Raw genomic sequence first — 24,766 nt, 5'->3', positions numbered from 1 at the left:
CAAGATCAAATTCTGAAGTACAGAAAGAGAAAATATCTGAATGTTTGACACAGCAAAAATAATACAAGGGTATTATATCTCTGGGATTCTACTACTGCAGTCTAAAACGAGATTTCATTTATATATATATATAGCTTTTTCACTGTCAACAAATAAGTAACTGAGGAAGCAACCAGTGTATGTGCAGTTTGCTCAAGAGTTATACTGTCGTCTTTGAAAACAAGAGAACAAAGATGTAACTCTTTCTTGTCTGTTCCCTAGGTTTCAATAGCTGGATCTGCCATGGCTACTCTGGAAAAAGAGTTATCAGCTACTTCTGCTGTGCAAAAGATAACCAAGCCTGTGAAACCACCTCAGCTAAAGCCACATGAAGTCAGGATAAAAGCAGAACCAGTTGTCCCTCCACAATTTCCCTTTGGAGAGGCTGCTGAGACCTATAAAAGTCGCTATGATGTTGAGACTAAAAAAGAGGCAGGTATAAGCATTAAAGGTGAAGCAGTGAGGGAAGAACACTTGGTGTTGCGGAAAGAGGGTGAAGCAAAGGTATGTTATTAAGCAAATTTCCATCACTTTGACTGACTTTTGCCTTAAGAACAGCACAGCCTCACTTGTTTGCCGTTTCCTCCTTGCAGTTTTCCACTTTTACACCATTCTGCTGACTTTTATATCTTTTTTGTTTTACACAAATCCTTCTAAGGATCTAATATTTACCTATCACAAGCAAAAAGTTCTCTTTATATAATTTCATATCTAAATTATGCTGTTTATGTCCTTGGCTTTGTTAGGTATTTATTAACTGTGCTTTAATGATCTAGGTGACAGAAACTGCCAGAGTTCCTGTGCCTGCAGAAATCCCAGCTACTCCACCCACCTTAGTCTCAGTAAGTAATTTGTATGTAGATTAAGGGAGTTACACTATGTTTTTACCCATTTGGTATTTTTTTATCTTTGAAAACCTGGCCATGAAAATTTGGCTTTCTTTAATCTTTTAATTTCTGTATTAGACTTAATAAGCCATACAATTTATCTCTTATATGAACTATTCTGAATGTCTGTTATGGAGGTGATTCTTCACAATTATCTTATAGTAGGTTGACCTTTGCTGCAGTGAAACAATTTGTCACCATGATCTATATAAACATCAACCTTCCTTTTCATTTTCTTGTTAATAACAGTAAATGTTCAGAGATCCCAAATCCAGTTTCAAATACTTCCCTTTGGAAAATACCTCTTTTCCTGAATACACTACTGAACAGAACACTGTTTTGAAGTAGACATTGTTTTCCATTCAAATAGATTTTATTTATTTAAATGTCTTTTTAGTAGTGAAAATATATACTGACTGTGGTACTTATCTTTTGTCATACAGGGCCTCAAAAATAAGACTGTGACTGAAGGTGAATCTGTCACTCTGGAGTGCCATATCTCTGGTCATCCTCAGCCTATTGTGACGTGGTACAGGGAAGACTACAAGATTGAGAGCTCAATGGACTTCCAGATCACTTTCAAAGCAGGGCTTGCTCGCCTTATGATTCGTGAAGCCTTTGCAGAAGACAGTGGAAGATTTACCTGCACTGCTACCAATAAGGCTGGGAGCGTCAGCACATCTTGCCACTTATATGTGAAAGGTAAGCGTATTTATAGAATCATAGAATCATTTAGGTTTGAAAAGACCTTTAAGATTGAGTCTAACTGTTAACCCAACACTGCCAAGTCCACCGCTAAACTGTGTCCCTAAGTGCCACATCTAAATGTTTTTTAAATACTTTCAGGATGGTGACACAACCACTTCCCTGGACAGCCTGTTCCAATGCTTGACAACTCCTTCAGAGGAGAAATTTTTGCTAATATCCAATCTAAACCTCCACTAGTGCAACTTGAGGCCATTTCTTCTTGTCACTGTTGGAAGATTATGCTTTTGTTAACTGCGTATTTCTTGTAATGTGACTTAGACATTTTGTCAGCTGCCAAGTAGAACATATGACTTGAATTGTACTCCAGGGGTGTTAGGTAACAGGGTTGTAAAAATATGAGAAAAAGGCCAGTTACAGGCTGATGGAGACTCTTTTTTTTCCCAGGTGGAAGTACCTGGACCTCTGAGCCAACTAACTACTTAACCTTCTCTCTCTTTCTGTCAACTAAATTTGTTGCTTAAGCAATAATAAGTATTTTAAAATCCATTGTATCATATTTGCTTTGCAGTTTCAGAAGAGATTGAAACTCGAGAAACCATTTCTGAGAAGGCTGTTAGAGAAGAGAAACGGTAAAGTTACTTTCCTAAACAGATTGCTCCTACTGTGGTCATTAGTTTCTTGCACTCTGTTTATGAGAGCTTCCGCATCAGCTCACTTACCTGTACTGGAATTTTATTTCAGCTATGTGGAGACAAAGGATGTTGTAATGGAAGATGTCTCTGCTGCAGCAGAGGAAGTATCGGGAGAACCCATACCTCCTTTCTTCATAAGAAAACCCATAGTACATAAATTAATTGAAGGTGGGAGCATTATTTTTGAATGCCAGGTAGGGGGCAACCCAAAGCCACATGTCTACTGGAAAAAAGGTGGAGTTCCTCTAACGACTGGCTACAGGTACTTTGAATGCAATACACACAAACTATATAAACATAATTTTAAATGAATATGTAATTGACAGTACCGTAATTTTGATTCCCTCACTGATGCCGAGCCTAATAACATCACTGATTTCTGTGAATTTTTAGGTTTTAAATGGAAAAATCATAGGATCATGTCTTAATGTGAAAGTTTAGTGGGCTAAAGAGCTTTAAAATATAAATATTCAAAAGACTGTAAAACAAGAAATGCTACATATCCTTAAAAACAAATTGGGAAGTTTTGTATTTGTTTTATACTGTCTATGCAAATAGAAAGAGACATGCTTTCTAGCAGAGAAAAAAAATATCCCACATTAATAACATTCTTGGAAAACATCATGCTATAATGACCTATATTAGGACAAACTGCATACAGCACATAACATTTTACTTTTCTGATAACTAGATCTCTGATATTTCAGTAGTGCTGTTTGCATCCCATTTATTTCAGTCACAACAGAAAGGAAGTAGATGTGTATTCCAGTTTCAGTGTGGTTACTTTTCCTATGATATTCCTCAGATTCATTTAGTGAGAATTGCCTGCAAAAGTTTCTCTTTTTTTGTCCTTGTGCAAGTCAGGGGTTATTCAGATGAACTGTATAACTAAAAGCAGATTCACTAAAAAGTCTGTTCATCAGAGTTACAGAGAACTTGTACTTGTATGTTTTCTATAGATACAAAGTAAGTTACAAAAGAGAAACCGGGGAATGCAAACTTGAAATTTCCATGACTTTTGCCGATGATGCCGGAGAATACACTATTGTTGTTCGTAATAAACATGGAGAAGCTTCTGCAACGGTCTCCTTACTAGAAGAAGGTACATTATATATATAATATTATATATTATATCTATATATAGAAATGGGGAAAATATTTCTTAAAATTAACTTTAAAATAGGAAAAAGTTTTTAAATAGTGCTGCAAATTCTTTGCAGCTTAGTTTGGTCAATTCAAGAAACATAAAGGGGGTTCTGGTAGCTCTGTTTCTGTAAGACAGAGTATTTCACGTCAGGTTCTTGAAGGACTTTATTCTTTGCTAGAGTATGTAGCTTTAGGAACTTTCTGTTGATGTCCGTAACAATCTACATAACAGAAGACACTCAGAGAATGATGTGGGGAAAGGAGGTTAATCAAGGAATAGGTTGTTCTATTACAAGGAAAAAAGCTTCCCCCCACCCCCCACCCCCCCCAGTTGTCCTTGTAAAAATGCATGGAAGTTTGCAGGAAAGAGCCATGATGATGAAACTGTAAAATAGTTTCTACAGGTGCTTCCACTTCAAGAACTAGAACGCCTAAATAGCACAGTGAAATGTACCTGTTTCTAAAGGTCATTGGAGGGCATCAGTTTTGCAGTTTATTGCTGTTTGTATTCTATTAGCTAAACAGACAGAAACTCTGCTTGAGTGACCAAAAACTGTAAAATAAGTTTGTACTTGTTTTCTCTATTCAAACCAGCAAAACCCACAAAACCTTATCAAAATTAATGTTCTTAATTCTTAGCTGATTATGAAGCCTACATAAAATCGCAACAAGAAATGATGTATCAAACTCAGGTGACTGCATATGTACAGGAACCTAAAGTGGCTGAGGTAGCCCCAGCTATTTCATATGGTGACTTTGAAAAAGAATATGAAAAAGAGCAAGCCCTAATTAGGAAGAAAATGGCAAAAGATACAGTGATGGTCAGAACTTTCGTAGAAGATGAGGTATGTCTACCACTCTGTACTCATTTTGTACACTGAATTTTACCGGTATAAATCACTTCTTTACAAGTTCATTATCTGACACACAGAACTAATGGTCTTGATTTTCTGTGTAGGAATTCCATATTTCTTCTTTTGAAGAAAGACTTATCAAGGAAATTGAACTCAGAATTATTAAGACCACCTTGGATGAACTTCTTGAAGAAGACGGAGAGGAGATGATGGTTGATATTTCTGAATCTGAAGCTATACAAGCAGGATTTGATTTAAGATTAAAGAATTACAGAACCTTTGAAGGAACAGGAGTTACTTTCCATTGCAAGACAACTGGATATCCATTGCCAAAGGTACCCTAAACCTGTATGACATTAATCTATTTAAAGAAAAAACTTTACTTGTGCTTTACTTGTACTTACGGTGCTTTACTTGAAAAATCCCTTATCTTATTGTCAGGCATTCTACATTCATAGAAAACAGCAAAGATCTAAGGAAATCCGGTCTTTTGTTATGATATCAAGATGAATTTTATTTTTGTCTTTTAATAGAAAAGTCTTAGGTTGGTTAGCCAGTTCAGAAGTAGGTTAAATTTACCAGTTAAGTTGCTCTTGCTTCTGAGTTTTTTCAAGTTTGCCCAGAAAAGTAGGGAACACAGTAGCAAGTCTGGTCTAGGTTGCTTTGCTCTTCATCAAAGTGGACTTGATATCTGTTCCTAGCTCAAAAACTCATGTTTCAGATTACTGTGAAAACAAGTTACTTTAATCTTACATATTACAAGTAAAAACATTAATATTAAGGCATATACATGGGCTGTGATGATGCATCACCTGAAAAGTAAGTTGTAATATGTTGTATGCATGGTTCATTATTGAATCTTTGTCTTTAGGAGAGCTCACATAGCATTCCACTGTTTTCTTTCCATGCAGATTGCATGGTACAAAGATGGTAAGCGCATAAGGCACGGAGAACGCTATCGCATGGAAGTTCTGCAAGATGGCAGTGCCAGTCTGCGTTTGCCTGTTGTTTTACCTGAAGATGAAGGAATTTATACTGTCTTTGCCAGTAATATGAAAGGAAATGCCATTTGCTCAGCAAAACTCTATGTTGAGCCAGTTGCACCCACAGCAACTCCAGGTTATATGCCAGGACCAGAAGTTATGAGAAGATATAGGTAGGTAGACCACCAGTACCTACTACCTACAATAATACATAAATTTCACCAGGCTTCAGTCTACTGTGATAGACAGTCAAAAAACTCATTACACAGCAGCTAAACAGCTTAAGTTATTGGAGTTTGCATACCTGTAGAGAAGTTCTAAATGCTGTTTTCATGGCTTATATTGATTAATGTGCCAACTCTGTCTGAATTTCTTTCTTAATGAGGAATACAGTTCTCAGAGTACCATCATTCACATGCATATCCAGCCACAGTATCAGATTTACAACCTCAGTAGACATATTTATTTCTTGAAATATCCATGTTTTGGAAAAAAAATCTGCATGGTGGAGTTTTAGTACTGTGTACAACTATTATTTCCCACCCTTGAAATAGCTGTATTTCTATGACAGAAAAAATTCAGCATTGCCACATACTGTGTTGTGTCTCCACAAACATGTAGAGGATTACACCCATATCTGTACAGTACCCAAAACCCAAAAATTTCCCTGGCTGTGGTGTATCCTAATGCTATTCAGCTATACAAATTGCTGGCAAAAGCCTAAAGAAAATGGATTACAAATAAAAATTAATTTTGTCACAATATGTCACTTAGATAAATTGGTTAACTTCTTTAAAACAAATTATACTAAAGGTAAAAGTTGAACTCTGTTTATCATGTCAGCCCACTGCTATATGACATTGTCATACACATTTGTCTTATCTTTTCCTTTCAGGTCCATTTCTCCACGATCTCCAAGCCGGTCTCCTGCCCGCAGTTCTCCTTCTCGTTCTCCTGCCCGCAGATTAGAAGAAACTGATGAAGGACAACTAGAGAGACTATATAAACCAGTTTTTGTGCTGAAACCTACATCATTTAAATGTTCACAGGGGCAGACAGCAAGATTTGACTTAAAAGTTGTTGGCAGACCTATGCCAGAGACATACTGGTTCCATGATGGTACATCAGCTTCATTTTCATCAACAGATAATCTTAATAAACAAGCTTATATGCATTTTACATCTTGTTGAAACACTATTTTGAGTGCGAATTTTTTTTTTTGTGTGTGTGTGTGTATCTGCAGGTCAACAAGTAGTAAATGACTACACTCATAAAATAGTGATTAAAGAAGATGGCACCCAGTCATTGATCATTGTTCCTGCTATGCCTGATGACTCTGGGGAGTGGGCTGTAATTGCTCAGAATAGAGCGGGCAAAGCTTCAGTCTCAATGACACTGACTGTGGAAGGTATCTACTGTGCATGCTGGTTTTTAGGAGGTCAAGGAGTGTTTTTTATCAAAACCTGTGGTTACGTCATTTCCTTTTGTGATAACTTACCCTTGCTCTTTCAGCTAAGGAAGACCTAGTTAGACCACACTTCGTGGAAAGGCTGAAGAATGTTAGTGTCAAGGAAGGGTCTAGACTGGAAATGGCAGTGAAAGCTACTGGTAACCCTAATCCTGACATTGTATGGCTGAAGAACAGTGACATCATTGTACCTCATAAATACCCCAAGATAAAGTAAGCATTTTTGTTTTGTTTATATAGTAAATGAGTCAATATTCACTATTCTGCAAAGTACCTCCTACAGTGTGCTGGATACCCTACCCTTGCTTCCATAGAAGTGTTTCACTAAGTTTTTAGTCCAATGGTTACTGAAGCTACTAACAGCTTTTGCATTGCAACAAGGCTAAGAGATATAAAATATCTTGTAGGATTCACTCAGTTCTTTCCAGCTTCTGTATTGTGTATTTTTTATTCTGCAAAGCCAATATTTTTACAACAGAGATTTAGGGAATCAAGCCGTTTCTGATTTTGAATTCAGCCATTGAATTCAAGACTGTTTTTTATTATCCTTATCTGTTTGATTCTTAGGCACTGCACTTATAAACTTGAATAAACATGTCTAACTCCTGTAGAGATAGATTTGCCTTTGGAGGCTTTGACCTAATTTTGGAGGAAAAAAATGAATGACAAATAAGTGCAAAAAAGTTTTTTGTTTGTTTGTTTGGTTTTTTTTTTAAATATTTCAGGATTGAGGGAACCAAAGGGGCGGCTGCCCTTAAAATTGAATCTACTGCCAGGCAAGATGCTGCATGGTATACTGCCACTGCTATCAATAAAGCTGGGCGGGACACTACTCGGTGCAAAGTAAATGTTGAAGTTGAACATGCTGAACCTGAACCAGAAAGGAGATTAATCATTCCAAAAGGAACTTACAAAGCCAAGGAGATTGCAGCACCGGAGTTAGAGCCTCTCCATTTACGCTATGGTCAAGAGCAATGGGAGGAAGGGGATCTCTATGATAAAGAGAAGCAACAGAAACCATTTTTTAAGAAGAAGCTCACATCTTTAAGGCTCAAACAATTTGGACCAGCACACTTTGAATGCAGGCTTACACCAATTGGTGACCCAACCATGGTGGTGGAGTGGTTGCATGATGGCAAACCCTTGGAAGCAGCTAACAGACTCCGCATGATCAATGAGTTTGGGTACTGTAGCCTGGACTATGGAGTAGCCTATTCCAGAGATAGTGGAGTGATCACTTGCAGGGCAACTAACAAATATGGTACAGACCATACATCTGCTACTTTGATTGTGAAGGATGAGAAAAGCCTGGTGGAAGAATCCCAGTTGCCAGAAGGCAGAAGGGGACTCCAGCGAATTGAAGAGTTAGAAAGAATGGCCCATGAAGGTGCTGTTCCAGCAGTTGCAGTAGACCAAAAGGAAAAACAAAAACCAGAAATTGTTTTGGTTCCTGAACCTGCAAGAGTTCTGGAAGGTGAAACAGCACGATTCCGCTGCCGTGTGACAGGTTATCCTTTACCTAAGGTCAACTGGTACCTCAATGGACAGCTCATCCGTAAGAGCAAACGGTTTAGACTCCGTTATGATGGAATCTACTACCTGGATATTGTGGACTGCAAATCATATGACACAGGAGAGGTGAAAATCACTGCAGAGAATCCAGAAGGCTTTATTGAACATAAGGTGAGACTTGAGATCCAGCAGAGGGAAGACTTCAGATCTGTTCTTCGTCGTGCTCCTGAACCCAAACATGAGCCTGCAGCAACAGAGTCTGGAAAACTTCTCTTTGAGGTACAGAAGATAGACAAACCTGCAGAGGCAACAACCAAAGAAGTGGTGAAACTGAAAAGGGCTGAAAGAATCACTCATGAGAAGCTTTCAGAGGAATCTGAAGAGCTGCGTAGTAAATTCAAGCGTAGGACAGAAGAGGGCTATTATGAAGCCATCACTGCTGTGGAACTTAAGTCTCGCAAAAAAGATGAATCATATGAAGAAATGTTAAAAAAGACTAAAGAAGAACTTCTTCACTGGACCAAAGAAATCCCAGAGGAAGAGAAGAAAGAACTTCCTCCTGAAGGCAAAATCACCATTCCAACATTCAAACCAGAGAAGGTCGAGCTTAGTCCAAGCATGGAGGCTCCCAAGATATTTGAAAGAATTCAAAGCCAGACTGTGGCCCAGGGGACAGATGCACACTTCCGTGTAAGAGTAGTAGGAAAACCAGACCCTGAGTGCCAGTGGTTCAGAAATGGTGTGCAGATTGAAAGGACTGATCGTATGTATTGGTACTGGCCTGAAGATAATGTTTGTGAATTAGTCATCAGAGATGTGACTTCTGATGATTCTGCCAGCATCATGGTGAAAGCAGTCAATATAGCTGGTGAAACTTCTAGCCATGCTTTCCTGTTAGTACAAGGTAATTTAAAATCTCTTACATCTATCCTAGTGCCTATCATAGTGTATGTCTAGATGGTCAGTACACTATTGATTCATTGCATATTGTTTTGCAGCCAAGCAGTTGATCAGCTTCACCCAGAAGTTACAAGATATTGTTGCTAAAGAGAGAGACTCCATGGCAACATTTGAATGTGAGACATCAGAACCCTTTGTCAAAGTGAAATGGTTTAAGGATGGAATTGAGATTCATTCTGGAGACAAATACAGGATGCACTCAGACAGAAAGGCTCATTTTCTTTCTGTACTAGCAATTGAAATGTCTGATGCTGATGACTACAGCTGTGCATTGGTAGAAGATGAATCCATAAAAACTACTGCAAAGCTTACTGTTGAAGGTAAGAAGCACACAGCTCAGTGCCATGCAGTACTGTTAAAGTGAAATCAGCTTCAGGAAAAAAACAAAACAATTTAAACTGATGCCTAATGCATGAAGAAACGTTCAAGTTGCTTTCATAATCTTGGAATCCAGTATGAAATTTTGGAGATATATTTATGTAAAATGGTTACACTGTAGATACATTAATTTCCTTAGCCTCATTTAATAAGAAATGTTTCCATCAGGGGTATCTAATCAGGCCGATTTATGAATGTAATTATTTTTGCCTGTAGGTGCTGTGGTTGAGTTTATTAAAGAACTTGAGGATGTTGAAGTACCAGAATCCTTCTCAGGTGAACTTGAATGTGAGGTTTCCCCAGAAGATGTGGAAGGGAAATGGTATCATGGTGATGTTGAACTCACTTCTAATCTTAAATATGTGATCACATCCCGCCGTGGTCGTCAAATCCTCACTATTAAAGATGTTAATAAAGATGACCAAGGAGAGTATAGCTTTGTTGTTGATGGAAAAAGGACTCACTGCAAACTGAAGATGAAGCGTAAGCATTTCTAATACTTACATTGTTTATATGTTACAGATTTTCTATATTATGGCATATATTACATCTATATCACTATATCCCATACTGCCTTAATCTTCAATATTCTGCTTATCTGTTATGAGAATTAACTTAATTTCATTCCACAGCTCGCCCCATGGTTATTCTTCAGGGACTTACTGACCAAAAAGTCTGTGAGGGAGATATTGTACAACTTGAAGTTAAAGTCTCCCTAGAAAATGTGGAATGCGTCTGGATGAAAGATGGTCACGAAATTCAATCAAGTGATCGTATTCACATTGTGTTGGATAAACAGTCACACATGCTGCTGATAGAAGATGCAACAAAGGAAGACAGTGGAACTTACTCTTTTAGTGTTCCTGATCTTGGACTGTCAACCACTGGACGGATCACAGTGTACAGTAAGTAGTTATCATGATTTTGAAGGTGTGTTTGATTTTTGGGCCCTTTAGAGTTACTCCTTAAAGGCATAGTTTTTTTCACGATGAATATTTTTGTAACTTCACAGGTGTGGAAATAGTGGTGCCTCTAAAAGATATACACGTAGTTGAAGGAACAAAAGCTGTCCTCGAATGCAAAGTTTCAGCACCTGATGTGTCTTCCTCCAAATGGTACCTAAATGATCATCAGATAAAGCCTGATGAACGTGTACAAGCTGTATGTAAAGGCACTAAACAGAGGCTAGTGCTTACCAGAACCCATGCATCAGATGAAGGACATTATAAACTAATGGTTGGCAAAGTTGAAACAAGTTGCAATGTCACCGTTGAAAGTAGGTTTCCTTTCAGATGCAGAGTTCTTTGTGAAACTATTTCTTTAAACACAAAACTGTGGAAACAACTAATATATTTGTAATGTATTCTTTTTATAGAAATTCAGATTATTAGAGGTCTTCATGACATCACCTGCACTGAAACACAGAATGTATGCTTTGAGGTAGAGCTCTCCCATTCCGGGATTGATGTAATTTGGCATTTCAAAGACCAAGAGATAAAGGCTGGTCCTAAATATAAAATTGAAGCACATGGCAAAATACATAAATTGACAGTGATGAAGGTGATGAAAGATGATGAAGGAGAATATGTACTTTATGCTGGGGAGAAGAAAACATCTGGAAAGCTTATAGTATCAGGTTAGTAGGGTTAAAGTCCAAGATTTTTATTTTACAGTGATTTAAAACAATGCTCAATGTACTATATTATGTAAGTGTAGCAATTGTGCTGTTTCTGTACATTTTTGTCTTTATCTTTTTTTTCTATGTTCTCCTTGCTTTTCCCCTTATATTTTGTGATTAGTATAATTTGAATTTAACAAAGCTTTTAAGTAAGCGCTAATATGTTATGCTAGATCAGAGCCATAGTATGGAATGCTGTAGTATGCTTTTGATGTAATTAATGTAAAAAAGGAGGGTTTTGTCTTGGTGGTCAGTAAACCTCTGCTGCTAATAGAAATAATAAATGAGAATGACTAGGATAGAATTAAGAAACATCTTTTTGTGATGTTCAGGTCACATTCTGGTCTTGATTTTTCACAGAACTCAGAATGTCTATGGGCATGCTCCAAATCAGAGCAAAGAATTCCAGCATGTACTTTTCATATGGTTGCATTTCCATACGGGGTAAAGTTGAACCACAGCAAAAACACGTGCTCTTGCTTCCCAACAGGTGGTGCCATTTCAAAGCCTCTCACTGACCTGACTGTGGCTGAGTCCCAGGCAGCTGTTTTTGAATGTGAGGTGGCAAATCCTGAATCAGATGGTCAGTGGCTAAAAAATGGTAGACCATTACCTATGACAGATCAGTACCGTGCTGAATCTGATGGTGTAAAGAGAAGGCTCAATATCCCTGTCACAAAACTGGATGATATGGGTGAATATAGCTATGAAATAGCAAGCTCAAAAACATCTGCCAAACTGAAGGTCGAAGGTCAGTATTTTTTATAACCAATGTCTTTAAGACTCAGTCCAGCATCATTCACTGTGTCTTGGATCAGGCCTAAGATACAAGCATATTTTGCTTCATTTTTTGGAAGTATTTTTATATTATTATGTGCTTTCTTAAGTAGCAAGCTTACTGTATTTTGGAGTCTCTGGATTTGGAATTTAGCATGATATTTTAATAAAAACACATTTTATGTAAGGTACTGGCTAGCAGGTAGAAATACACTCTTTGCTAGTTGTGTAGTAAACGTATCAAATAAAAACCCCATAGTTTCTCATGGATGCTGCAAGTAAATGTTCTTTTTTTATGTTCCAAACATCACTTTGGTAGAGACTGTGTAAATCAATGTATAGATACTAGATTTTAAAATGAAGCACCATGATTCAGTTTTATTAAGATTATTATATTTACTATAATTTTTAATTTTGGTCTGTTTTGCCAAGTTGTTTTGTTTGGGTTTTCTTGTAGCTGTTAAGATAAAGAAGACACTAAAGAACTTGACGGTGACAGAAACACAGGAGGCAGTGTTCAGTGTAGAACTGACCCACCCTGATGTAAAAGGAGCTTTGTGGATCAAAAATGGTGTTGAACTTGAATCAAATGACAAATATGAAATTACTGTGAAAGGAACTGTTCACACACTGAAAATCAAAAACTGTGTTGTCACTGATGAGTCTGTTTATAGTTTTAAGCTTGGAAAGATAGGAGCAAATGCCAGACTTCATGTGGAAAGTAAGTTTATCTGGTTTGAATATTTGCTTCAATATGCGGTTTGAAATTCAAATCAAACACGCTGCTGAATCTTGCTAATTTCTTTCCTCAAGCTGTCAAGATTATCAAAAAGCCAAAGGATGTGACTGCTTTGGAAAATGCTGTTGTCTCCTTTGAACTGAGTGTATCCCATGATACTGTACCAGTTCGATGGTTCCACAAAAATGTTGAGCTTAAACAAAGTGAAAAATACAAGATGATCTCTCAAAGGAAAGTTCACAAGCTTATGCTGCATAACATATCTCCTGCTGACGCTGGGGAATACACAGCTCTTGTTGGGCAAATTGAGTGTAAAGCAAAACTGTTTGTGGAAAGTAAGTATTGTCAGTTTGTAAGAAAGTAATTATATAAATTGCTACACCAGCTTATATTGAACAACTTGACCTGACACTTCATAGCCTTTTACCCTTGGTTTTTTGCAGTCTTCCACACATATTGACTTCTGAAAAATCCTTTCTTTTCTTTTGTCTTTATTTTCTCCTCTCTTAGCCATACACATCACAAAGACCATGAAAAATATTGAAATCCCTGAGACCAAAACTGCCTCTTTTCAATGTGAAGTTTCTCATTTCAATGTGCCTGCTGTCTGGTTGAAAAATGGTGTGGAGATTGAAATGAGTGAAAAGTTCAAAATAGTGGTCCAAGGGAAACTCCATCAGCTCAATATCATGAACACAAGCAGTGAAGATTCTGCAGAATATACATTTGTCTGTGGAAATGACAGAGTCAGTGCAACTCTGACTGTAAAACGTATGTAAAAATGAAGTTAACCAGACTATTTTACAATTACTAATAATAGAATTTATGTTAATATATGCACTTTGTGCAATTCAGACAAAACCAGCACTGTTGTAGAGGTATTTTCAAATAACCCTAAACAACCTTAATTACATTTTAAAATGAGAGCTAGAAGCTGTGGACTTGAAAGTCAGATCCTGGATTCCTCTGTTTAGGCCAACATGCCTAAACACCAAGTCACCATAGGAGACAGAATTTCGATTCCTATGTCATTCAGAAGTTTTGGGAAATTTAACTGTAATATTGATTCTGGACACAGAGACTTCCTTTTAATATTACTAAAAATCAGAATCTTCTTAAAGAATTTTAAACATCTGTGATCCAGTTACTGTGTTTAAAATAAAGCAAAAAAGAACAAAAGAACCCAGATCATGTCCATTTCTTCTCTTTTAGCCATCCTGATTACCTCCATGCTAAAAGACATCAATGCTGAAGAGAAAGATACGATAACATTTGAAGTTACTGTTAACTATGAAGGTATCTCATATAAATGGCTAAAGAATGGGGTGGAAATAAAATCGACCGATAAGTGCCAGATACGAACAAAGAAGCTCACACACTCACTCTCCATAAGGAATGTGCATTTTGGTGATGCTGCAGAATATACTTTTGTTGCTGGAAAAGCAGCTTCATCAGCCACTTTATATGTGGAAGGTATTTGCCCTCTTGGTTTGTATATTTAGTGAGTTCTGGTGACTTAAATAGCAGCATGTCACTCATACTGCTTTTTTTTCCCTAGCTCGTCACATTGAATTTAGGAAGCATATTAAAGACATCAAGGTTGTGGAGAAGAAGAGGGCTATCTTTGAATGTGAAATTTCAGAACCTGACATTCAGGTCCAGTGGATGAAGGATGGGCAAGAACTCCAGATTGGTGACAGGTAAATGATGGCTTCTACACCATATTGTCTTTTGTCATGTATTTTCCTCCAGGAAATAACTTGCTTATTTTATTTTCTGATGTCCTTAGGATGAAAATTCAGAGAGAAAAATATGTCCATCGTCTCATCATTCCTTCCACAAGAATGTCTGATGCTGGTCAGTACACCGTAGTAGCAGGTGGGAACACATCCAGCGCCAATTTGATAGTGGAAGGTCGTGACATTCGTATCAGAAGCATCCGTAAAGATATTCAGGTATGTCCTATACAGAAGAATAAATATTTTATAACTTTGTCATGCAAAGAATAATGCAAAGGAAAAGCAACGGTATTTAGCCAGCAAGAGTCCTAACACAAAAATCTGTAATCATAAGGTCAGGGCCTTTTTTTAGGAAACTGAAATGTGCGACTATCTGTCAAAAAAAAAAAAAAAAAAAAAAAAGGCAGGTATTTCTTATATTTATTCTCCTTATTCAAAGGTCATTGAGAGACAAAGAGCTGAAATTGAATTTGAAGTCAATGAAGATGACATTGAACCACAGTGGTACAAGGATGGTATTGAGATCAACTTCCAGTATGAGGAAAGATACAGTTATGTGGTGGAAAGGAGAGTTCATCGAATGACCATCTTTGAAACCACTTACTCTGATGCTGGAGAATATACTTTTGTTGCAGGACGGAATAGGAGTTCTGTTGTTCTCTATGTGAATGGTATGTGTACCCACAAACAATGTTTTGATTGTATTTATTGCCCTCTCTTTTCCTGATTTCTTTATTCTAATTCTGAAAGTAAAAAAATAAATAAATAAAAATAATAATTAAAAAAATATCCAAAGAGAATCTTATGTCTGGAACATTAGCAAAATCCTCATGTACATGGATGTTTGTTGCTGTACTGAAATAGCTAGCTATATGAAAATGCTATAGCAGTTCTTTTCACCACTACATTTATTTAGACCAGGAAATTCTCAGGTCCAAGTAAAACTAATTTGTCCATTTGGACAAATATGCCTTGCCAGAGGGATAACCTATCAATTCTTGGACACGTTTTGCCAGAAAATACTTATGCCAACACAGCTGATTTTATTAAGGCACTTGCTGCTAGATCATTCCCCCTGTCTTAAGGAAAAGGGCAGATTTTCATAGGCATGCAATATTGGGAGTAATGAAGTAAATAAATAAATAAATCCTTGCTAATATTTGTTTAAGTCTTGATAAATATCAATAATGAGATTTCTCTCTCTCCTTCTTCCTGCCCCAATTTGCAGCTCCAGAGCCACCCCGGATAATTCAGGAGCTAGAGCCAACCACTGTGGAATCTGGCAAACCTGCCCGCTTCTGTGCTATGATATCAGGCAAACCCCAGCCCAAAATTTCCTGGTACAAAGATGATCAACAGCTCTCTCCAGGTTTCAAGTGCAAATTTCTTCATGACGCACAAGAATATACTCTATTGCTGATTGAAACTTTCCCTGAAGATGCAGCAGTATACACCTGTGAAGCAAAAAATGACTATGGAGTTGCTACAACTTCGGCTTCACTTTCAGTGGAAAGTGAGTTTCCCATACTCATAACAGTATCTGTGAAATGAGATTGTCAGCATGTGTGTGATCTTAATCTTTAAAAATTACTTTTTTTCTTATTCTTTAGTCCCAGAAGTTGTTTCTCCTGAGCTAGAAGTGCCAGTGTATCCACCTGCTGTCATAATACCTCTACGTGATGCTGTTACATCTGAGGGACAGTCTGCTTGTTTTCAGTGCAGAGTTACAGGGACAGGTGGGTTTAATGAAAACCTCTACATCCTTTCATCTCAGAATTTTTCATCTTGAACTTAAAAAAAATACATGTATATGTGCTGGTATCAGTCTTTCCATAGAAGTACAGTTGTTTGATATACACTGTTGATACATGCTATGTTATTCACAGACAGCTATTTAAGCAAGTCATTTGTCAAAGACGGCATCAAGCATGGAAGTTAAAAGCTGTCATAAAGATTAAGCATTTCTAAAAAGACGACCTGTTTCAAACAATTTGTCTTGGGAAGCTTCTCAGCTTTTTGAATGCAAACTGATGTTGGGAAACTGTGTCAGTAAAATGCAGTGCTTCAAACACAGAGTATCATGGTGGAAAAGCATTATCATGTTAAATGAATGTGATAAAGTTTCTGATGACACACAGTGTTATGTCAATTAACAACTGAAACTCTCAGTGCCTCAGTCTTTATCCTAATATTCCTGAGTGCTGCAAACAGTAAACTGCCATTGCATTCTTTTTCCTAGCATAAAAAAGTGTTCGCTCATTGTCTTAAGTATACATTTTCCTTGAATGAATTTGCTATTTTGTTACATAGACTATAATTTTACAGTTAAAATAATTCTTTCCAAGTTAACACAAAACCACATAAGTCTACATTTCTTCACTTCAATAAATGGCATTGAGTATGACTAGTAATAAAATATTCACATAGTAAACTGCAGAATAAGATCCAGTTCTAATCCCAATAAATTTACAGTTATTTAAAGATAAATCTCCAAATGTATCAATAATCCTGTGTGGTAGCTGTGTAAAAGTCCACATAAAATTGGTAATATACATATATATGCAAAAATATGTAATTTGCACTTCCATAACTTGAAATCAAACTCCCATTATTTTTTTTTTAAAGCTATACAACAAATCTGATTCTGTTTTGGAAGTGGTGCTAAAACTCAGAAAATATATGTTGGAAAGACTGGCCTGCCCTCTGTGCATGCTAGTGTAACTCTGTTTACAAGAACTGCATTTATGTATATGTGGAAGCTGCATTTACAGCATAGAGCACAAGGATCCTTTCATCTAGGTCCCCTTTCATGGAATCATAGAATCATTGAGGTTGGACAAGACCTTTAAGATCATGTAGTCCAACTGTTACCCTAGTGCTGCCAAGTCCACCACTAAACCATGTCTCTAAGTGGCACACCTACAGGTCTTTTAAATATCTCTAGGAATGGTGACTCAACTTCTTCCCTGGACAGCCTGTTCCAGTGCTTGACAATCGTTTTGGAGAAGAAATTTTTCCTATTGAGATTTTCTTTATTTAATACTTTATCCAGATGGATTTGCATATCTCTCACTTGTGTTGTGAAAAACATTTCTGTTAGGTTAGGTAATATATGATTGCAAATACAGTTGTTTAATGATACATACTATAAGCTGGCTGTTGAAAACACTGTCTCTTTTTTCTTATGACACTGATAGCACACTGTTTGTGTGAAAACATTTGATTACTGATGTAATATAGTGCCAGGTGGAGAGGCAAGGTTAAAGTCTGCTTCAGTCCTCTTCTTTCCCAAGTCTACAAGAATCTATATAGGTCAAATAATGCAACATTTTCTATAAGAATTTTACAAAGGTACGAAGACAGGATCTTTTTTGAGAAATACGAGGTGTAAACCTTACAATATTTCCAACAAAAAAAGGCAAGATACTGTGCTTATCAAAATAATATTCCATTTTCATTTCTTTGACCTGTTCAGCTCAACCTAGTGATTTTTATAGCCTGTTTAATCAATTGTAGCAGAATCCCTTTTTAAAAATTAGACTTTATTTCATTTTAGTAGTAGCAAAATATTTTTAAGTTTATACATTAAGAAGGGAAAGGAAAACTTATTTTTACTAAATATAGCAGCACCAGAATATGTTTTCCCATACAGATATTTCCAGTGCAGAAATCAAAACTTTAAGCAATAAGTAGGCCACTTTCCACTGATCATACATTACCAGAGTAATACAAAGCACATTTAAACTTTAAAAAGATACTTAAGATTAAGATTTCTGACATATAAATAAAAAATAGTATTTACTTACTAGTCTAATATCATGACTCACACAGTTTTATTTTTCTTCTTTCTGTTGCTTGAATAGATCTGAAAGTCTCTTGGTACAGCAAAGAGAGAGAGATCAAGCCGTCACGTTTCTTTAGAATGACCCAGTTTGAAGACACTTACCAGCTGGAGATTGCTGAAGCTTATCCAGAGGATGAAGGAATCTATACTTTTGTGGCTAGTAATTCTGTAGGCCAAGTGACAAGCACTGCTACCTTGAAGTTAGAAGGTACAGTGTGCAATTAAAGACGATGTCTTGTTTCGGTCATGTTCCAATACTAATCTTATATATACACTGCTAATCATATGTGAGTCGTTGTCTGTCATGTTGTCTTTTAACTCAGTTAATTGCTACCATTTACAATGTCCACAACATACATTTATGTCTTCAAAATATGTCGTGCATAGGAAAAGTTATTTCACAATTTTTTGATGTTCAGTGCACATCACCTTTTCATTCTCTCCAGTATTAGAATCTGTCATGCACTAAAGATGATAGAAACCTTCTTTCTGATAGAAGTGATTTCCTTACACATTCTTTGATTTGACTGTGAGGAGAATCTAGTAAGAGCTTTTATATAAAATGAATTACTTTGAAAGTGTTGGAGAACACGTTAAATAAGATGTGTACCAGGTATGGGGGCAGCTGAAAAGAAATGGTTTACATTCATATGAATTGATGAAATGTTGACCAAAGTTTAAGAGCAGAAATACTGTCTGCAGAATTTTCTATTTAAGTTCTATATTTTCCTTAATATTATTTAACCATAAATCTAATCTTTTGGTTTTTGGGGTTTTTTTTTTGTTTTTTTTGCAACAGATTTTATAAATGATGAATTAGAGTCATGCTGTTAAGTTGGAAGTTAGAAAAAAAAATCTTGATGAGAGAGAAAATTTCTTGTAGCGTAGGGTAAGAAATTAAAAGTTGGCGTGCTTCTTTTCAGGATTTAAAAAGGTTGAAGAAGTTACATCAGAGTCCCATTGGCATGTTTCTTCATCTGTTTCATTTAAGGAGAAGTCTTTTGGCCAAAGGCCCACCTTTATCCAGCCTATTTCAAGCTGCAGGGTACGCAGTGGGGAATCAGTCAGATTTCAAGCTAGAGTCACTGGCATGCCCAAACCAAAAATCCAGTGGTTTCATAATCAACAACTCATGTTGCCAACAAAAGACTTAGTTTTCTACTTTGATGAGTCTACAGGCACAGCTATAATGATTATAGTAGATGCTTTCTTAAAGCATGCTGGCCAATACTCTTGCAAGGCAAGAAATAGTGCTGGAGAAACAACTTGTACAGCTACACTTACAGTGACTGCAGAAGGTAAAACCCCATTTTTACTTCAAAGGGATTCAGTTTGTTGTATACCATACTTTTACGCTGTTACTAATGTTCTTGTTTCACACCTTTTCTTTACCAGCTAATGTTAGCACCTACTGTCTGTAACCCAGCCACTCTCGTTTCTTCTGTTCAAGCTGTAACATTCAGAAATTTGCAGATTTGTATTTTGATACAAGTCAAAAGATTAGGATCGCTTTACTGAAGGCATTCCAATTTTTAAAACAAGTAATTTAGTGATCTTTATAGCATTGACTGAGGTATTTTGTACTATCCTGTAGGGGGCGGGGAAGAAAATACCTCCTTAAACATTTCCATAAGAAGTTTCCAATACTAAAATGGTCAACTTTGGTGAAAGAAGAGACATGGGCATTTGTGTATCAACTGCATGTATAAACTAGCTTAGGCATCACTTGTCATTCATATATGCGAATGGATAATCTTTGTGTCAAGAGAGTAGTGCATCTGGCATGCTGAGTATTCAAATGAAGATCATTCATTTTCATCCTCCATGCTGTTTGGTTTTGTTCAGAGCAGGACCCAGTAAAGTTCTTTAGATACTAATGTTGTTATTTTTGTTACTTGATTACACAGTGCAAGCCCTAGATAGGCAAAGTTCTGGGAAAGATGTAAAAGAGTCTATCCGGTCACAGGCTATATCAGAACTTCATGTTGCTCCTCTCACAAAGAAGAACATTAAAACTTATCAAAAAGAATTTAAATCAATGCAACAACCATCACAGGAATTGGGTGTACAGGTTTTTGAGCACATATCAGAAAATTTGACCATGAAGGCTACATCAGTTGAAGAAATGGAAGCCATGCACACAACAATCCTTTCCCAAACATCTCAGAGCACCAGGATCTCTATGACCTCTGCTCAGGAAATGAAGGATGTCCCTCCAAAGATTCTCTTGCCTCTCAGAGACTTAACTGTGAAATGTGGTGACACTGCTCAGTTCGTATGTGCCTTAGAAAATGAGTTCTCTGAGTATCTTTGGGCCCATGAAGGTGAAAGGATAGAATTGTCTGAAAAACTGAAGATATCACAAAATGGAAGTGTCCTACTGCTCACAGTCCTAAATACTCAGCTGACAGATCAAGGACTGTACAGTTGTACTGTATATAATGATTACGGAGGGACAACAACTGCTGCAATACTAACAGTCAAAGGTGGTTATCTGACTTTTAACATTATGACTTACCTTTTGCACTTCATTATCACTGCCTACAGATCACTTATATTTCCTTTATTGTCAGTAATACTAAGCTCTAGTAAGAATGCTTTCGGGTTTTTCCTCCACATTTACAGCTCTATTCATAAGTGACACGTGCAGTACCAGGAAGCTGGTATTGTAACTTCATGCTTCTTCCCAGCAAGTCACAGATGTCTGGGGCTTTTTATTCCTCATATCCTTCATGATATGTAGTGAGATGTAAAGCAAAACAGGCTGATAGGAATTCTTATATTTTGAGAATTCCTGGAGTTTAAGGGAGATTATAATGTCAGATAAGCAACGTTAAACTAGATACCTGGTCATTTCAAACTCTGTGCGTCCAACTTGTTTCCAGTAAATCCAAGGTTATAATTCCAAGGTTAGTGATAGGGGTCAATGTACTTGAAAGGACTGATGGGTGCAAGTGTTGTGTTACTGCATTAATGAATTGTATTCTACTTCTACTCTCCTTGAGATATATTTATTTTTGCTAAGACTCCTTACACTTCTTCCTGACCATCAGTGTATTAAAATGTTAGTAGTGTTGCCACTAGTGAAGATGCAAAAATTTATTATCACCACACTGGACAGGTGATTGTATTTCAGGTGAGCTCAAAGGAATCAAGAGCAGAAAACTCAGATGAATAGTGAGGAAGCCGTTGACCCTGTTGATTTTTCTCTTACATGTTGAAGTTTCTTTCTTCACTCTTGAACTATGCAAAGCACTTCACAGTTTTCTGCTGCTACTTTCTAAATTGAGGCTCTACATTAAAAGAAAATATGTGCTTGTATTAGGCATTACCAACCAAGTCTTGGTCCCAAGAAAGTCCTACAGGCTTAACTGGTACCTAGAATTAGCCCAGCAGGAATAGAGCTCTTAAATGTGTAATCACTCATGTTTAATAGTGTTGTTGTAGCACTAATATACTGGACATTCTTTCAGTACTAATTATTGGGGTTTTCCCCCTAAGTATATTTTTTTATTCCTGCAAAACATTGACCTAATCCTTTTCCTAACTTTATTCTTACCTAGCAAATGAAGCACAAGCAAAAGCAGTAACAAAAATTACCCTTGAATCAGATACTAAAAGCTTTAAAGCAGCCAAAGATTGTCAGTTTAAAGCATCTGAAGTTAAGCAAGAATCTTCCAAGAAAACATCGAGCTTGTTTATATCTGCATCACAAAGACCATATGAAACTGAGAAACAAAGAAACAGAGTCTGCTATCCTGATGTTGTGCCATGTGAGGACATCACAGAAACTGATGCTGAAGCACCAGAGTTTCTTGAAACTCTACCTTCAGAAACCACTGTAAAAGAAGGAGATGATGTTTTACTGTCTTGTGTAATGAAAGGTGTGCCTACACCTTGCGTGGTCTGGCTGTGCAATCAGCTAATAGTTGAGGAGTCTGCATTGTGTTCCTTAAAACATGATGGGCCATTGTGCAGTTTAAGATTGTTGAAAGTTGGTCAGAACCACAAGGGTATATACAAGTGCAGAATAGTTAATCCTGCAGGACAAGCCGAGTGCAGCACCCATCTGAGAGTGACAGGTTGGCAACTGCATGTTCCTTCCAAGTATCAATTCCTCATGCATAGCATCATTGCATTCCAGTACATTCATTCCCTGGGAGATGGTAAAGTACGAGAAGCATCTCATTAGTCTGTGGGTTGTTGAATGTATTCTTCAGAGATTTAAGGCATGATAAAGGCATGTTACGTTAGAAACTTTCTCCCACCTTGAAAAAAAGAAAGAAAATCTTAGAGAAAAGTGTACATTGCAAAAAAGTTTGAAAGCATTTGATTAATCTATTCTCAGAATTTATCAAGTGTTTGAATTGTTTGGCATGCGTTTATGTGTATGTATGTGTGAATTTCTGTAGATTTGCAAGAGAGATTGGATATTTTTACTACATAAAGTGTTGATTGGTATATTGAGCAACCATAGCTCAAAATTCTTTGTCTTTTTATTTTAGCTCCGGAAAAAATTATTCATGAGAAGCTAGAGGAAGAGTTTGAAATGGAAGTGAAAGGTACAGTCACCAATGATGATACACTGAATAATTAGTACCAGTAATTAGTAACATCGTGAAAAGCTTTTATCTGCTTACATGTAGTGTCTGATGGGGAAAGAAAGACACATTTTAAAGCATATTGGAACATGTTGCATGTTTGTTTTGATATGCAAAGGGTTACCTGCATTATAAAGTTATTTAAGTTTTAAAATATGTTTAAAACTTCAAATTTATAATTTTGCAGCCATATTCTTAACTTTTACTTCATGCTTTGCAGCTGTTCACAGAGCTTTTATTTGTTCTATTTCCTTTTGAATGCATGGAATAGTTTACTTCAGAAGGAAGTCATACAAATCTTAATCATTATTTTTAAATAAGTTAGCTACCTAACAGTTCAGTGGACACTATTGGATGGACGAATGGATGGATGAAGTATACTAGAAAGCATTTGTTGTTTAGGATATATGAAAGCTACACATTCCCATTGATTCCTTGCACTTTTTTTACATACATTAATTCATCATTATACATCTCTTACCCTGGCTTGCAGATAGCATACGTGGTTCATGTTGCTTGCTTTTTTCCCTGTGCATAACACTGTGAAGTTAGTGGCTGTATTAGTTCGAATAAACGCCTTCTCATTTCATGTTAGCTAATTACTTACTTTTTAAAAATATTTTTCAAAATACTTTTTCTCAATTATATAAACATTTAATCTACAAACAGAGGGGTCAGAAAGGGCGTTTATTCTACTGTCTGCAAGTCAGGTAAGATTTTCTTCTTTGCCACCCAAAGACACACAGCTTTTCCAGGCAGCAAAAACATACACGCAGAAGAACGTGTTGTTTTGAAATACATTTTTGCTTGTTCAAGAAGAAATTTCCACAGTCTGAAGAAAGAACAGACAACGAACGATTTTCGTGTCAATCTTTAAAACAGAGCAAGGCATTGCGTTTATTCGAACAAATATGGTGAGTGAATTACTTTTTTTTTCCTGGGTGTGTGATGAAATCTGTTGCATGCCCATTTTTTATTTCAATATATTGCTATTTCATTTTTTTCAATCAGACAGTAGGCAGAGTGTGGTGTGTTGTAACCCAGTCTCCTTCTCTTACAGAGCGGCACAGCGAGGCCAACCTTGAGGGACCTGGGACAGCGGCGATGCTGGCTTGCTCCCAGAACTGTAAACCTACCTTCACACAGGGCCTGAAGTGTAGGTCTGTCATGGAGGGGGACCCTGCACTCTTCTGGTGCAAGCTGGTGGCATGCCCGGCACCCCACATGGCCTGGTTTCACAACAACCGGCCGGTCCACCAGGACTGCCGCAAGGTGATCCGCACTGAGAGTGAGGAGCACACACACCATGCCAGCCTGGAGGTGCGGGATGTGAGGGAGCATGATGCTGGCAGCTACAGGGTATTTGCCATTAACAGTGAGGGCTCAGCTGAGTCCACTGCCTCACTGCTGGTGGCACACAGTAGGGAGCAGCAGGGCCTGGGTTTTGCAGGGAAAGCAGAGTGGATGCAGGAGAGCTGGGAGTGCCTGCTGCAGCAGAGGCAGGAGGACCGGCTGCGAGTGGTGCTCCGCTGCACTGGTTCACCCTTTGACAAGGGGCAGGATGCTGAGCAGTTGCTTGGGGACCTCTCCCCAGCCCGGAGCATGGTACGAACCATCCGTTTCCAGAGGCTGCCACTGGTGGGGCCTCACCGTCCAGGGCTGGCATGTCGTAAGGAGCACAGTGGCACAGTGGCGCATGCTGAGGAGCTGTTGGATGAGGAGACCCGGTGGAAGCTGCAGCGGCTGCGGGAGGCAAAGAGG

The 24,766-nt window shown here is 37.4% G+C and overlaps 1 protein-coding gene across 1 annotated transcript in view; it reads left to right on the top strand.

The window, feature by feature from the left end:
* Window positions 1-24,766, top strand: part of TTN (titin) — a 238,738-nt gene that overhangs the window by 15,397 nt on the left and 198,575 nt on the right. Inside the window, 30 exon segments of the mRNA XM_037397744.1 lie at window positions 262-543; window positions 816-881; window positions 1,370-1,628; window positions 2,203-2,263; window positions 2,376-2,588; window positions 3,286-3,428; window positions 4,112-4,317; window positions 4,431-4,661; window positions 5,238-5,482; window positions 6,205-6,428; window positions 6,553-6,717; window positions 6,822-6,990; window positions 7,503-9,193; window positions 9,288-9,569; window positions 9,844-10,110; window positions 10,260-10,532; window positions 10,640-10,903; window positions 11,003-11,263; window positions 11,796-12,056; window positions 12,540-12,803; window positions 12,896-13,156; window positions 13,332-13,592; window positions 14,034-14,294; window positions 14,380-14,521; window positions 14,611-14,776; window positions 15,000-15,231; window positions 15,789-16,073; window positions 16,171-16,296; window positions 18,424-18,612; window positions 22,910-22,966. Of these exon segments, the coding sequence (XP_037253641.1) occupies window positions 262-543; window positions 816-881; window positions 1,370-1,628; window positions 2,203-2,263; window positions 2,376-2,588; window positions 3,286-3,428; window positions 4,112-4,317; window positions 4,431-4,661; window positions 5,238-5,482; window positions 6,205-6,428; window positions 6,553-6,717; window positions 6,822-6,990; window positions 7,503-9,193; window positions 9,288-9,569; window positions 9,844-10,110; window positions 10,260-10,532; window positions 10,640-10,903; window positions 11,003-11,263; window positions 11,796-12,056; window positions 12,540-12,803; window positions 12,896-13,156; window positions 13,332-13,592; window positions 14,034-14,294; window positions 14,380-14,521; window positions 14,611-14,776; window positions 15,000-15,231; window positions 15,789-16,073; window positions 16,171-16,296; window positions 18,424-18,612; window positions 22,910-22,966 (7,807 nt within the window).

This window comes from Falco rusticolus, chromosome 8 (assembly GCF_015220075.1).
Source record: "Falco rusticolus isolate bFalRus1 chromosome 8, bFalRus1.pri, whole genome shotgun sequence".
NCBI classification, from domain to species: Eukaryota; Metazoa; Chordata; class Aves; order Falconiformes; family Falconidae; genus Falco; species Falco rusticolus.
Note: the sequence above shows the minus strand (reverse complement) of the source record. Positions and strands in the feature narration are given on the sequence as shown.